Genomic DNA, 14929 nt, shown 5'->3' with positions numbered 1-14929 from the left:
CTCTCTCTCTCTCCCTCTCTCTCTCTTTCTCTCTCTCTCTCTCAAATCAATGAAAACGTAGAAGTCCTAGACCAAGCTTCCGACAACCTCCACAACCCCTCCGGTAGCCTCCACAGTCCTCTGCCACCTGAAAAAAAAGGCAGGACCAATACAACCAACTCGTCTTCTTCCCCCTATGCTAAAAGATCAGGTGACAATCAAAATAAAATCAAACCTGTTAGTAATGAAAATCAAACTCGAAGGAAATTGAAACCAAAATCGATGTTAATCAAAACTGGATTTGGTGATAATCAAAACAAAATCAAACGATCAAGATGAAAATCAAAATCAGAATCCGATTCATGAGGTTGTTGAAACGATTTTCAAACAAGGTGTAAAAATCAAAGTAAGCTCCGATTCACATGGTTTCTAATACAAATGCCAATGGTTGGGGTGGCTCTAGTTCACTTTAGACACCGGCGATTTCAATCGGGAGTTTCAACGGTCCCTTCACCCTATGAATCACCAGTTTCAGTGAGAAGAGAAGGATGTTAGGGTTTTTGATATAAGGTGTCGAAAGTAAGGGATAAATGGGTGGGGTGAGCGACGGGGTGGGTTTAAGGACAACCCATCAGACTCTCTATTTTCTCCGGCTTCCTCCCCCTTCTCCGGCGATCTGGTTTCTGTAAGCTTTTCCTGATCTGATTTCTCCGACGATTTTCTTCCGGTTTGATTTCCACATTGCTTCAGATTTGTCAGTTTTTATTCCTGGTTCCTTCGACGTTTTTTTTTCTGGTGGAGGTTTTACGACAGCCTTGCTGAAGAAGAAAGAAAGGTTGATGGTGGTTGGGTGGAGGATTACCGGAAGAAGATGGTGAACGGCGGGAGGAGTGAAGGGGTGGGTTGGATTAGAGGAGGAGGTAATGTAATTATGTTTTTCAATAATAATAATAATAATAATATAAATAGTGAAAATAAGAAATAATTATTAAAATGAATTTTAAATATAAAAAATAACAGTAAGGGCAAAACAGTCTTTTTAAGAGTGGTAGGGACCAAATACGCAACAAAACCAAACAATAGGGACCGTCCGAGTTAAAATTTTTTCTTAGGGACCAACTACGCAGATTACCCCAAACCACAGGGACCATTCGTGTAATTTACCCAAAAATAAAATAAAATTTAACAGAACTCTTTATGGATCATGGTCCAATCCGTTCAACCAACGAGATCGACCCATATTTTAAAACAGTGGATATAAATGACAAAATGTATGTGGAATTTAGACCAAGGTCCAAAGCATCAATTGTCGCCATCCCTTCAAATTAGGGTTCTTCACGTGTTTGTTTTTAAGGATTCTCCATTTATTCCTTTTTTTCTTCATCCTAATCGTCGATCGAAACCCTAACATTTGTAGAATTAGATAACGATGACGGGAAAAGCAAAGCCAAAGAAGCACACAGCGAAGGAAATCGCTGCGAAGGTGGACGCAGCGACGACCAACAGAGGCGGTGGAAAGGCCGGAGTTGCTGATCGCACCGGCCAGGTGAAAGGCGGTCATGCTAAGTATGAGTGCCCTCATTGCAAGATTACCGCACCGGATGTTAAAACGATGCAGGTTCATCATGATGCTAAGCACCCTAAGATTCCCTTTGATGAATCTAAAATCAGCAACCTCCATGCCATCCTTGCACCTGTTGCTGATACATCGAAACCTCGCCCTGGTGTTCGTGGCAGCCTCAAGAAGTGAATTTCTCGATTATTGCTATTATGGGTTTATTATGATAAATTGACCACTTTCGATAATGTTTCCTGGCTGTTTGATTTAGATTGTAGTTCTAGTCCCTTGTCAAATGCATGATGATGTTTGTGGGTGTATGGTTAAAATGCTATGTTATGAGTCATGTCTTATGCTTGCTTTATAGCCGTCTGATCTTGCTTTTATTGGTTTTCTCTATAGATTTTGATCATGCCAAGACTTTTCTCCATCTTTAGTTTCGATCTCTCTGATTGCTAATTCACATGATTATTTTGAGTTTGTTTTGTATACCTACTACTAGCATGTTAGTATCCTCTTCAAGCATATGTGATATAGATGTTGTGTCTTGTTTAGCGTATAAATCCATGTGCATCTTTTGCTGCTTTTGAACATTTAGTTATAACTCTAACCAGATCTTAGTGTTTTGTTCTTGGAAGAACAGAAATATACACTTTATGTCATGCAAACTTGTTTCTGCACATTTCTCTTAGAATCTTTGCCATTTGCTAGGATTATCTGTGCGTGTATATCTTTTGGTATGAAGTTGGATATGAGAGTCTAATCTAGGCACTTATTGCTTGCTGTTGCTGTTTAATGTCTGCATAGTCCATATGTATGTGTATGTTCTGGAAACTCTACCTTATGCTAATTCTGTATGAAGTTGCATTTTGACATTTAATAGAGGCAAATATTTATTGGTGTTTGCTCAAGTTTCCATTTCAATATAGTATTTTGAACAAATGTTATTATGATTACTAGAATATTGCAAATTTTGGGGAATTCTTGGTGTTTATGCATCTAAAAGTGCATGGTTCTTGTTAAAATGGTCTAGGAAACAGATCATAGTTTCTGTAGATAATTATTGATCTGTCAAAAAGGATTAGATGCCTTCTGATAATCTTCCCAAGCGATTTTAGTGTGAATGTAACCTTTTTTTTTTTTAAATGTAAATAAGTGAATACTTTTATTTTTGAAAACCAGTATATGATTTAGGACTGGATTCCTATACTTGTGTGCTTTAAAACTAGCACATAGTACATACATTGTTTACTGGTTATTAACCAAAATACTTGATTAAGTTAGTTTCTTGATTAGCATATTGGTTTGACTATTTGGTAGGATGAGAATATGATTTGGAGTTGTAAGGGCGATGATGGAAATGGAAATGGTTTTGTGTTCTAAATTCTTGATGGTTTTATATAGGAATGAAAAGATGCCTGAGAAGTGAAGGGGGGCAAAGATATCAACAAGAAATGGTGGGGTATGATTTTTTAATCAGCTTTTTGTTTGTGTGTTATAATATGCTTTGTGTGTTATTTTAATTTTTAGTCATTTTATAATATAAAAAGAATAAAAAAAATCAATAAAAGGTAGTTTATTCATTTTTATGTCTTACATATTCTAATTGCTTTAATAAATTTGCTAACTAAATAGAAACCAACAACTTATTTCATTTGATTACATGTCAACCAAACGTATTATATAAACTTCAAATTTGGTCCTTGTGGTTTTCAAAAACCTTTGGATGGGGTCCAAAATGTTTCCAGCTTGCATGGAAGGTCCAAAATCAAGGTTTTTTTTGGGTTTTTGGTCCAAAAAAAACTTAAAAAGACGATTATGCCTTTTTATTTTCTTTTTTGTATTTTTTATAATTATTCTAATGCTGTTTTAATTAAAAAATAAAGAAAAAAGAAAAAAAAAGTATCCCCACCCCCCCCCCCCCCTCTCTCTCTCTCTCTCTTCGTCTTCTCAAAAATCTCATGGAATTCATCTCTGATATCCCCAAATTGATGAACAAAATCCAAAATCAAGCAATAGAAAGAAATTGAAACCCAAACACAAAGACACACATTCTAACGCAAAGCACCCACATCGATTGGAAACAATCTCATCACAGTGAGTCTCTTGTCTCGATCGGACGAAGCAAATAAGAGGGGGAAGGCAATCACCTTCAAATTAGAGTGGTGGCTGGACAGAGAGGGTCGACGGAAGCAGCATTCGGAGGTGGCGATGGTTCACAGCAGTGGCAGCAACGAGGTGGAGGTCGGTGACGGGTGGCAAGCGATAGCAGCTCCGCTGTCTCATTCCCTTTGCGTCTGGCAACAACAATCGAGATGGAAGAAGAAGGGGGAAAAACATAACAAACACAGCAACAACAAATTTCTTGGAGTCTAATTCTGAAACTCACAAGAACATATATACACACAGATTTCTTGATTTCTTCTAAAATTCCCTTTTTTTGGACCTCCGATTTTGGATTTGCGTGTTCTTGGACCTCCGATTTTACTCTGTAACTCAACTAAATCAAGACCTTCATCCATGTTCAAAAACCATTACAAAACTGCAACTAAATCAAGACCAAGACCCATAAATTCCATGAAATCAAACCCAATGAACTTAAATCACCACATCCAACCCTTGACCTTCAACATCGAATCAATAAATCAAAGCTCTCCACCCAGAAATCGAACCATTGGACGTCTACAGTTGCATCGTGGGTAAGGGGCGAGGCTGTGAACTTCTCAAATTCAGTAGTACCCATGGATTCGCTCCAGAAACTCATTGGAAAGTACATCATTAAGAGACTAGACAGTGAACTTCTCAAGCGATGGAGAGAGAAAAGGGGCGAGTGAAGAGTAGGTGATGGAGAGGGTGAGAAAGAAGAAAGAAAGAAAGAGTTCAGGCAGATCATGTAAGGAAGAAGTCAAGAAGACGGAGGCATGTGGGATGTAGCCGATGGACAATGAGAGAAAAGGCCGAGAGGGTTAGGAAAATACAGTAACGGGTTTTTTTGACTTTCTTGAGAGAGAGAGAGAGAGAGAGAGAGAGAGAGAGAGAGAGAGAGAGAGAGAGAGAGAGAGAGAGTTTGGGTGAGATTTTATTTTTTATTTTTTATTCTTAATTATTTAAATACCAAAATAAATAAAGAAAATATAAAAAAGAAATGAAAAGCGCAAAATCGACTTTTCAAGTGTATCAGGGACCAAAAACCCAGAAAAACTTTGATTTTGGATTTTTCATGTAAGTTGGAAACTTTTTGGACCCTATCCAATGTTTTTTGAATACCACAGGGACCAAATTTGCAGTTTTGTCTATTTATATATTCAAATTTCTTTGGATTCCATTTCCTTTCTAGAGACAATGCGACCTAAATGCTTATTTAGTATCCAATTAAATGTATCAAAAAATTGGCTAATAAAATACAACTATTTTAATAAATGAAAATCTTTTTAACACATGTCACACTCTCATTGATTTGGCCACATATCATTTTGTGGTTATTTTCAGTTAAATTTTTTCCACATGACATTTTGTGATTTTTTTCATTTTATCAAATTTCATATAATACTTAAATGTAATAATTATAATAAATATAATAATAAATAAATATCAATTTCATTAATTGACTTTCCTTTTAATTTTAAAATTTGTAAATTAAAACCTTATTATTTTCCTTTGTTTATTTATCTAAATTATTTATTTAAATTAAAAAAAACACATTAATTTTAATTTTAATAATTCAATATTTTTCTAATTTTCTTATAAATTCAAACTTTTAAATGTTTATAATTTCATATTTAAATTTTCTATTAAATGAACCAATGTAATACATGGATTTTGCACCTAGTTGCTTTAATAAATTTGCTAACTAAATAGAAACCAATTATTTCATTTGATTACATGTCAACCAAACGTATTATATATTTATATATTCAAATTTCTTTGGATTCCATTTCCTTTCTAAAGATTATGTGAATTAAATGCTCTTTTAGTATCCAGTTAAATATATAAAAAAATCGGCTAATAAAATACATTATACATCATAAATCGTCAAAATACAAATTTTAATCAAGAGTTAAGTTATCATTTTGTTAAGTCTATGTAAGATCATCATCATCGGTGAGTTACCGTGACATCCTAAATTCACTGTCATTTTAAAAATTTTATTTATGTTTATTTGAGAATCAAAGTATTTATTTTTAAAGAATAATATTGCGGAATTGTTTCCAGAAAAACATGATAAATATATAATCAAAACATTTCAGAAGAAATGTATTTTGTTTATATTAAAACTTTGGGGTGTCATCGTCGATACAGAAACATAAGCATAAACAAATCTTACATTCATTTACACTAGTGATCTACATCTTCTTTAATCTCTCAGTGTAATGTAGTTTCGTATCGACACTTGTGATACAAATAAACTGAATGGGTCAGGTTGGGAAACCTGGTGAGTACATAGGGTTTTCAACCAACAATAATAAAGTTATTATGTTCCATCAGCAAACAATTAACCAAATTAGTCATCCCCATTATCTTTTGTATTTCTTAAGGATCTACCCTAAGAATCATTTATCATTCACTCATTTATTCCTAAGGATTGTCCTAAGGAATAGACATGAAGTCCATCGCTGCCAAGGTTTATTTAACAGGTACTAAGTCCATAGTTGCCGATGTTATTTGTTAGACACTAAGTCCATAGCTGCCAATATCTATTTATAGGGCACTAAATCCATAGCTGCCAACGTTCATTTGTAAGACACTAAGTCCATTGCTGCCAATGTTCATTTGTAAGACACTAAGTCCATAGCTGTCGGGGTTTATCTATTTGGCACTAAGTCTATAGCTGTCAGGGTTTATCTATCAGACACTAAGTCCATAGCTGCCATTGTTCATCTATATCATCTTTCATCTCTCATCATTCATCTACCCATCTTTACCCAATATTTTTATAGGTATAAAATACATATACAGTTTAAATCAAATAAAACATGTATATTTTGTTCATCCAGCATAGATGTCAAGAACACAGATAATATACACACATAGTACGTAATTTATATTACATATATATGTGTAAGATGAAAGTAACTATGCACTCACTTGTTAAAGTGATGATTCCAAACTCGGGCAGCGCTTCGCTTCTAACAATTCTATTTTCCTTCGGAGAAACCTAGTATCATTACCGCTAGATTTTTGTCTAATATTTATAGCGACTATTTACGAGCGACATTGTTTTATAAGTGTTAAACAATACTTTTCAACCACTATGTACAGACAGGGCCAGACATGAAACACCGGAGGGCAGGACCATTTTGACATTATAGCACTTTTGAAATCCAACAACCCTATGCGACCCTTCAAACCAGATTCTCCGTACCGCGAGTAGTTAAAAGATATTATAATAACACTTTGTATATTATATTTTATAATATATTTATGGTTTATAAGTTCATAATAACGATATTGAACTTAAACATAATGTCACGGGCTGATATGCCGTGACCGTGTTGACCAAGAAGACAAAGACCATGCCACTGGAATAGCTTGCCATTGTGTCACGGGCTGATATCCCGTGACCGTTTTGACAAAGAATACAAAGACCATGCCACTGGAATAACTTGCCATTGGGTTTAAAAGGGGGCGTCCTAGCCCATGGGACGTTGTTATGCTAGTCGTTGCTGTCTGGCCGAGTCGTTGAAGTGTGTGACAATGAAGGGGGCCGTAGCGTTCTAGAGATACAACTGGTCGGGGGCTAGTGCCGCTTCCCTGATGATCCCATGGCAGGGCGAAACCAGTTGGCATGTGTAAGATGGGAGGGCTGGTATCGGGGTTTTATGGGGAACCTCGGTACGCCGCACGGGCAAGGAGTAATGCCGAACTTGCGTCCGTGACAAGTGGTATCAGAGCCTAACGATGAAGGGACATGCCAGTATGATCGTGCATAATCGTGGGGTCTGTAGAAGTATGGACTTGCTGGTGGGTTGCTGCGAAGTCAAGAGCAATACACCGATGAATGCACTACCTCCTTGAAGGAAGTAATGGGGGTGGGCACATGTCGGGGATTCCGACTTCGAAGTACAAAGGTTGGGATCCAGTGTAGCAGTACGCGATCATACTTAGCATCAGAAGAAAGACCATTTTGAAAGGACAAAAGTTCTTCTTCCATCGCATGGGGACGTGCGGCAATTTTGCAGTGGGAGAGTGTCACGGACTGATATCCCGTGACCGTGTTGACCAAGAAGACAAAGACCATGCCACTGGAATAGCTTGCCATTGGGTTCAAAAGGGGGCGTCTTAGCCCATGGGACGTTGTTATGCTAGTCGTTGCTGTCTGGCCGAGTCGCTGAAGTGTGTAACAATGAAGGGGGCCGTAGCGTTCTAGAGATACAACTGGTCGGGGCTAGTGTCGCTTCCCTGATGAGCCCATGACAGGGCGAAACCAGTTGGCATGTGTAAGATGGGAAGGCTGGTATCGGGGTTTTATGGGGAACCTCGGTACGCCGCACGGGCAAGGAGTAATGCCGAACTTGCGTCCGTGACAAGGCTATACTCTAGGGTAAGTATAACTCACTTACTAGGAGGTTTGGCTAGGAATCGGGCTCTGCGGGGGCAGAACTTCCGAGCCGAAAGCTCTTCTTCTCGAAGCCTTCTGGCGTTCCGGGATTTGCCTCTTAGCACTTGGGAAGTACTAAGGCTCGGGAGGGGCTTAGAGAGATGTTTGAGAGAGAAAGAACGGGAGAGGTGGAAGGAAATAGAAGATTTGCGCCTCTATTTATAGGCTGGGAAATGGCCCAACTCGACGAGTTCGGAGCCTCCAACTAGTCGAGTTGAGTGCCAAGTGGCACCATCTGGTGGGCAAGGCGTGGGGAGGAAGCAATGGTCAGGATTGTGCCACGTGTCACTCACAAATTACTCCAAAAAATAATTATCTCATAAAATCCGTAACTTTCGCATACGAGCTCCGTTTTTGACGTTCTTTATATCCACGCGTAGGTGGAGACATACTCTATAACTTTCATTTACACTCCGTCGGCTAATTTTGATTTTATTTTTAAAATTATATTTAACAGGCTTAGACATGTAAAGTCCGTTAAAAATTCATAACATCGTCACCCGACATCCGTTTTCGTCTGTCTTTATATCGTTGAACTCCTATTAAAGAGATCTTTAATTCTTGTTTAGATTGTGTCTGCTAAAAATCGATCGATCTAAAATTCGAATGTCGGGCTGTGCACTGCTTTGCTAAATCTTAGAAAAATCATAACTTCCTCATACGAAGTCAGATTTTGACGTTCTTTTTATGCACGTTCTCGGTTTAACGTATAATACAACTTTCATTTAGATCGCTAAGGCTAAAAAGTATTTAAACCCAAACTCACTTTTTACGATGTCCGGTGTCGTGCCGGTTTTGCTGTAAAACTTCGACGAGTCATAACTTCTTCGTTATAACTCGGATTTCAGCGTTCTTTATATGTATGGAACCCTTGTGACATATACTATAACTTGGTTAAGATTATTTATTCTAAATAATATTCTAATCAAAAAGTCATTTTTGACGCTCATTGTCTCTAAATTGACTAGCCCGAATCTATTGGCGTTACAGTTATTTGTCTGGTTGATCGTAAAGATATATTAAAAAAAGATAGAGTAAATTACACGAATGGTCCTTATGGTTTAGGGTAATTTGTATGTTTGGTCCCTAACTTACTTTTTTAACTCGGAAGGTCGTTACTGTTTGTTTTTGTTACGCGTTTGGTCACTGTCTTACCTAAAAAGACTATTTTGCCATTGATTTTTTTAATTTATTTAACTAAACACACCCCAACTTCATCCCCCTCACCTTACCTTACCTATCCCACCATTTTCCCTATTTAAATAATAGTCTTTTTAGGTAAGACAAGGACCAAGCGCGTAACAAAAACAAAAAGTAGGGGCCAAACGTGTAACAAAAACAAATAGTAGAGATCTTTCGAGTTAAAAAAATAAGTTAGAGTCAAGCGCACAAATTATCCAAAACCATAGGGACCATTCGTGTAATTTACTCAAAAAGATATTTGCTAAAACCAAGAAGAAAATGGTCAAATACAATTGGAAAAATGACAGCAACTACTTTACTATGTATTTCGATTTTGCACATTCAATCCCTAAAGTTATTTTTGAGTCTTTTAAGAGAACAAAGTGTTTAGTGACCTGTTCATCTACTTCGCTTAACTTTTTTTAGCCGGTTAATAGACAAATGACTGCTTTTACTTAATTAAATGACGTAGTTTCATGAGGTTTATTACCTAAGGTTAGGTGATTATATATATATATATATATATATATATATATATATATATATATATATATATAGGTTTTAACCTCATCTCTTTGTCTACCCAGTTACAAAAAGTTTCTCGATCCTCCGGTGAGTCCAGTACAAAACCTTTACCAACACAGCATGCAAATTTACCTCGCTCCAAGCTCCTCTTTATGAACTCTATGGCCATACACCTTCAGCTCCCATTCTATAGCATGACAATTTGAGTGCAACTTATCTGTCTACCAATCCTATCTTCCATGCTCACATAAAGTACCTGGAAATTGATTTCCACTTTATTACAGAAAAGTTGTTGAGGGGAGTTTTCATGTACAATTTACATCCACAAACGATCAGACATGTTCACAAAACCATTGCCAACTCCTAGATTTTTCATCCTATGGTCCAAGCTACACGTCGTTGACCGCCCTTAGCTTGTGGGGGCGTATTAGAAAGGGTTAGCCATGTTTATAATAATCTTCGTGTAGAGGGTACCTATATGTAACTTTTATCTATAGAGATCCCTTGTACCTCATTCTATACAATCAATATACAATACATACTATGGTTTATTATTGTATTTGTACAAAGTGAAAAAAATCCCATCAAAGTATGATGTTTCAGCTAAAAGAACAATGAACTGACCTCTTATTCATCAAGAACATGAATTGCTAAGATACAAAACAACAACTATCATCATGATTCATGAACCAAATGCCACTACACAGCTAAACAAGCTTCAAGCCAAACCAACATCAATAACTTTGGAGGTCCTAACACGTGTACTGCTTTGTTCTTCGAGTCCTAACCACTTGCGTATGTATTCAAATACGGTTTCATCTCTTAATAGTGCCCGATGAGCACCGGGTATTCCCACCCTTTCTATTGCTGGGAATCCATCTGCCTGTACATGTAGATGATGGTGTTTTCAGTTCCAGGATATGACACAAACTTTTGGTTGAATTTGTTAAACATCATGTACATAGTACATACACACATATTACATATGAAATAAGGTAGGAATAGTGAGTACCCTTGCTGACTCAGCGGGAACTGTTGCGTCTCCATCCACACATGAGTATTCAGGCTGCGAAAAAGAAAAAAATGAGCAATAAACAAAAGTTAAGATCAAATTTGCCCCAGGCTCGAGTCTAAGACCTCGTTCCCACATTCTTATTTATTGCTAGTGCAAGCATGTGGGGATAATTAGGATATATGTCAGATATATCCTAATTATTAATAGGAATAGGAGGATTTGAATGACTTACTAATGTATGGCATATCTCAGATGGGTCAATGACTGGATCAGTTTCAGACCCATAACTGCAAAATAGTATTCGTTTGAGCACAAGCAAGTTTTTAATCACAAAACACAACATAACACAGAAGCATTTCATTCTCCCCATTTATGCAACAGAGTAGTTTTTCAAGTTTCATTCCTAGACCAAAATATTTAACAACTTATCTGTAAATTCTTTAATTGGTTATAATTTTGGTACATAACTTGTGTCGGTTGCATAAACATGTAAAAGTGAAACATAGTAGCAACACATACCAAACATCAAAAGGGGTATCCAATGATGTTCCATAAATGTTATAAAAATCAATCCCTTGGGGAAGCTGCACACTGTTTAGCATCTTGCGTGTAGTAGCTGCCCATTTGTAGATGGAAGAATTGAATGGCAAAGGTATTGTCTTCTTGTTGTACTCTATCTGTCAAGCTTACACAAAATCACTCAGATTATGTTGTTGACTCGTTTTTGGGACATATGTAAATTACCTCATTGCCCTTCAATGCTTCTTCAAACAGCCCCACACAACCAGATGTGTCATAAGTTTCCAGTTTGGCTGAATCTTGTCCGTTTTCTGAACGGTTTCTCCATACGAAAATTTCAGGTTGCTTTTTCCATTGGAACTCGGGATTTGGGAGCATCTCATATATTGATGGGCATTCCACCAACTGAAAACACAAAAGGAGAGAACTGAATCGCCTTCATTTTTATAGCTAATGAATCTTTTGTTTCAAGTCACGATTATTTTAAAACAGGAGATGAATGACAAAAAAAAAAAAAAAAAGAATACCAGTTGATGCATTGACCACCTTGACACAAAGAAGTAGCTTTCAAGTCCCTCCACAAACTGTAATCCGGTTAACAGAGAATCATTGACATATCCGGGTGCACCTTGGAAAGGGGTTGCAATGGTTATCCATTTTTTCACATACTTGGAAAATGCCTATATTATATATTATATATACAAAGTTTATATTAATTCATCACATATACGCACAATGAAAAAAATAAATAAAAAGTTCATTGGGTGTGTGTTCATACATCGGAATGGAGGGATATGAAACATGATACTAGCAACCCACCCATGGAGTGTGATATAAGGTTGACTTTTCTACCCCCTGAAGCCTTATATGCAGCCTCCAGCTTTTCCTTGAGACCATCCATGGCCTGCTCAATTCTGCCAATAATACATGACAATATTTTTTTTAAACACATGTCCAAACAAACCCCTTAATTACCAAACACTAAAGTTATCTCTACCTATTGCTTTGGCGGAAGTCATATCCATATCCAAACAATGTTGTTCCTTTCTTGTATCCACACTTAATAAGCATGTCGATCATGTCATGAAAATGGTATACATCCGTCACTTGTAACAATTTTATCCACTGAAAACTCGGAATATACAAATAATATATAAATTCTTGTCTGCCTTTGATAGATGAAAGAATAAATAATAAATAAAACAGTTTTTTTTTTTTTTTTTAAAATCTCCAATATGGCGAAAACAGAATAGATGATGCTACTGAACTTACAAATGAGGGATCTAAAATATCGATAGCATAAAGCCCATAATCATCTTGTGGAACCACAATATCAGAACTATCATCCAGTTCTTCTGTGTACCCTGAAAATCCAAAAACACATCAACTTCTATCATAACTAAAGGGATGTTTTATTTATTTATTTTATTAAGTTCTGAATGAGTAAAATGAATGAACAGGAAAAGAAGCCTGGCGGGAGAAAGTGTTGCATACAGGAAGTATGTTTTTTTCTTCTAAACCAATGATACTAAATGATTATTTCATCCTAAGATTCCTAAAGGCAAATTTCACAGTATTTATTAATTATAACAATATTCATCAATCTTGATGAGAGGAGTTGGGAGCAAAAAAGAAGGGAAAATAGGTAAATTGGTCAGTATCTTAATACGTTAAGCCAGGTTACTTTTGACTTAATCCATTAAGTCATTCTATCCAGATTAAGACAAAAAAAAATTACGTCCCCAGTTGTCCAAATTAAGTGCTTATAACGTCTATCAAAAAGCAACAACCAAGCAGCTAAATTGATTTGATCAATACAACCAAACCAACTATTGCTAATGAGATAATTAATAATTCACTTGCCTGCTATCTAACCATTTTCCATAACAAATAAATTCGATTCCATTTCATTAACAGGAAAAAATCAGATTGATTCATAAAAATACAGAAAATTGACGTGTAATTAGAAGCTTATAATTTTTTGGTTTCAAACCCAATTAGAATATTAGCAGCATTTATGAAATGTTTAACAATTAAAGACCATAAAATAAACAAAAAAGATTTTAGCGAGAAAGAGAATGAACCAGTATCGGGATTGTAGAGGGACCAGACTCTCTTTCGGAACTCCATATCAGCAAGAAGAATACGGACCCAAACACGGGTCGTAAGCCCGAACCAGCCCTTTGGCTTCGAATTCAGAATACTCCCACCAACACCACTCACCAGAAGTATCGGGTCAAGATCAGACACATCCTCACCGGAGCTCCTCCGATCACCGAAGCACCACCAGTTTCCACCTACCATTTCTTAATTCCTCCGCTGCTCCTTTGGGGAATGTAGCACGTTATGTGAGTATAAATCCTAGAGAAGTAGTATATATATATATATATATATATATATATATATATATATATATATATATATATATATATATATATATATATATATATATATATATATACACGAAAGGAAGTAGAAAATTGTAGCCGGAAGAGGATTTGCGCTGACTTCATGATTTGATCTCGAAATAATATTCGGTTGCCATATTCTTTGGATTCTTCAATTTACGTCTCTCCCTTTTTTTTTATTTTATTTTAGGGATAATGACTTAAAAGGTAATATATTGGTTTTGTACACATTTAGTTCCTGACTTTTTTTTGTCCACATTTTACCCTTGAACTTGTTGTTGTGTATAGATTAAGTCCTTATTACCGGTTGATGCCGGTTAAGCTGGTCATTTTGTGTTTTACGGGAGTTTAAGAAAAATGAATTTAGTTACGTGGCAATTACGTGACAATTACCCTCTTTCACCCTCATTTATGAAAAAACCTCATTTACAAACGAAGATCAGTTAGGGTTCTAGTGTCTTTATTCTCACAATCCGTTCTTGCTCAGTGCCTCATTTACTCACCCTTCTCTGCTCTCAAAACACCATTCTGATTCAATGGAGGAAAATCAAGCTTTTCTAAAAGTCGATTTACACTATAATGGTACTTTTATGCCTAATCCATTAGTGTATTTTGCTCCAGAAGTACTATGACTGAATGAAGATGCAAACGAGTTTGTTTTCTCTGATTTCATCAAATATGTTGAGAAGCTTATCGATTTTCAGTGCAAGCATGTGTATTACTGTATACGTGAAGTGAGATTGAGTGAGGGGCTCCAAACACTACAAAATGAATGTGACTACTCTGAGTTTCTTGAGGTTGCAAATGCTAACAGACATGTGGATGTGTATATTGACCATGATAATGAACCTATATTTGAGTGGATTCAGAAAGAAGAACCAGACGATGAAGAACTTGTGTATTCAGAAGAAGATGTCGACTCTGTTTTGGCAGATGATGAGAACTGTGAACATGAAGAGGATGAATCTGTTACATCAAGCAAAAGAATCTTCAAAAGAACCTATAATGATAAGTTTTTGAACAAGTTATGTCCAGTAGTTGTTGCAGATGAAGATGAAGAAGGCAATGAACTTCCAGCTGTCTACCCTAGGCATGATGCTACTCAGGAATGGAGGAAGATGAAGCCTGAACTAGGTATGAGATTC

At 36.4% G+C, this 14929-nt stretch overlaps 2 protein-coding genes across 5 annotated transcripts; one reads left to right on the top strand and one right to left on the bottom strand.

Annotated features, from left to right (window-relative positions):
* The first annotated feature begins 1250 nt into the window (after nt 1-1250).
* LOC145132257 (protein METHYLENE BLUE SENSITIVITY 1-like) lies at nt 1251-12044 on the top strand. 3 transcript variants are annotated; one of them, XM_079066974.1, is made up of 3 exons: nt 1251-1725; nt 2942-2994; nt 11718-12044. In XM_079066974.1, the coding sequence occupies exons 1-2, from the start codon at nt 1409-1411 to the stop codon at nt 2964-2966; spliced, it is 342 nt and encodes a 113-aa protein (XP_078923100.1). In that variant the 5' UTR covers nt 1251-1408; the 3' UTR covers nt 2967-2994; nt 11718-12044. The 3 variants fall into 3 exon arrangements, with proteins under 3 accessions (XP_078923100.1, XP_078923099.1, XP_078923098.1); XM_079066973.1 differs by having other exon boundaries at nt 2942-2999; XM_079066972.1 differs by lacking the exon at nt 11718-12044 and having other exon boundaries at nt 2942-3120.
* On the bottom strand, nt 9889-13737 carry LOC145132256 (phospholipase A(1) LCAT3-like). 2 transcript variants are annotated; one of them, XR_013717961.1, is made up of 11 exons: nt 13461-13737; nt 12649-12740; nt 12374-12501; nt 12155-12290; nt 11904-12056; nt 11602-11781; nt 11377-11534; nt 11090-11144; nt 10855-10908; nt 10467-10725; nt 9889-10098 (listed from the first exon to the last, which is right to left on the bottom strand). XR_013717961.1 is itself a non-coding variant. In XM_079066971.1 (10 exons), exons 1-10 carry the CDS (start codon nt 13678-13680, stop codon nt 10561-10563), a joined length of 1341 nt encoding a protein of 446 aa, XP_078923097.1. In that variant the 5' UTR covers nt 13681-13737; the 3' UTR covers nt 10373-10560. The 2 variants fall into 2 exon arrangements, 1 of the variants encoding a protein (XP_078923097.1); XM_079066971.1 differs by lacking the exon at nt 9889-10098 and having other exon boundaries at nt 10373-10725.
* Nucleotides 13738-14929: the final 1192 nt, after the last annotated feature.

Source organism: Lactuca virosa, chromosome 8, assembly GCF_052849685.1.
Source record: "Lactuca virosa cultivar CGN04683 chromosome 8, Lactuca_virosa_CGN04683_v6, whole genome shotgun sequence".
Lineage (NCBI taxonomy): Eukaryota > Viridiplantae > Streptophyta > Magnoliopsida > Asterales > Asteraceae > Lactuca > Lactuca virosa.
The sequence above is the reverse complement of the archived record's forward strand: the minus strand, read 5'-3'. Positions and strand labels throughout refer to the sequence as shown.

Bases quoted from the DNA above. Each gene is read 5' to 3' on its own strand.
- LOC145132257 (XM_079066974.1), top strand. From the start codon at position 1,409: ATGACGGGAAAAGCAAAGCCAAAGAAGCACACAGCGAAGGAAATCGCT. The intron at 1,726-2,941 runs GTGAATTTCTCG...GGTTTTATATAG, and splicing joins GTTCGTGGCAGCCTCAAGAA to GAATGAAAAGATGCCTGAGA.
- LOC145132256 (XM_079066971.1), bottom strand. From the start codon at position 13,680: ATGGTAGGTGGAAACTGGTGGTGCTTCGGTGATCGGAGGAGCTCCGGT. The intron at 12,057-12,154 runs GTATGAACACAC...TATATAATATAG, and splicing joins TCATATCCCTCCATTCCGAT to GCATTTTCCAAGTATGTGAA. The intron at 11,145-11,376 runs GTATGTGTTGCT...ACTATTTTGCAG, and splicing joins GATACCCCTTTTGATGTTTG to TTATGGGTCTGAAACTGATC.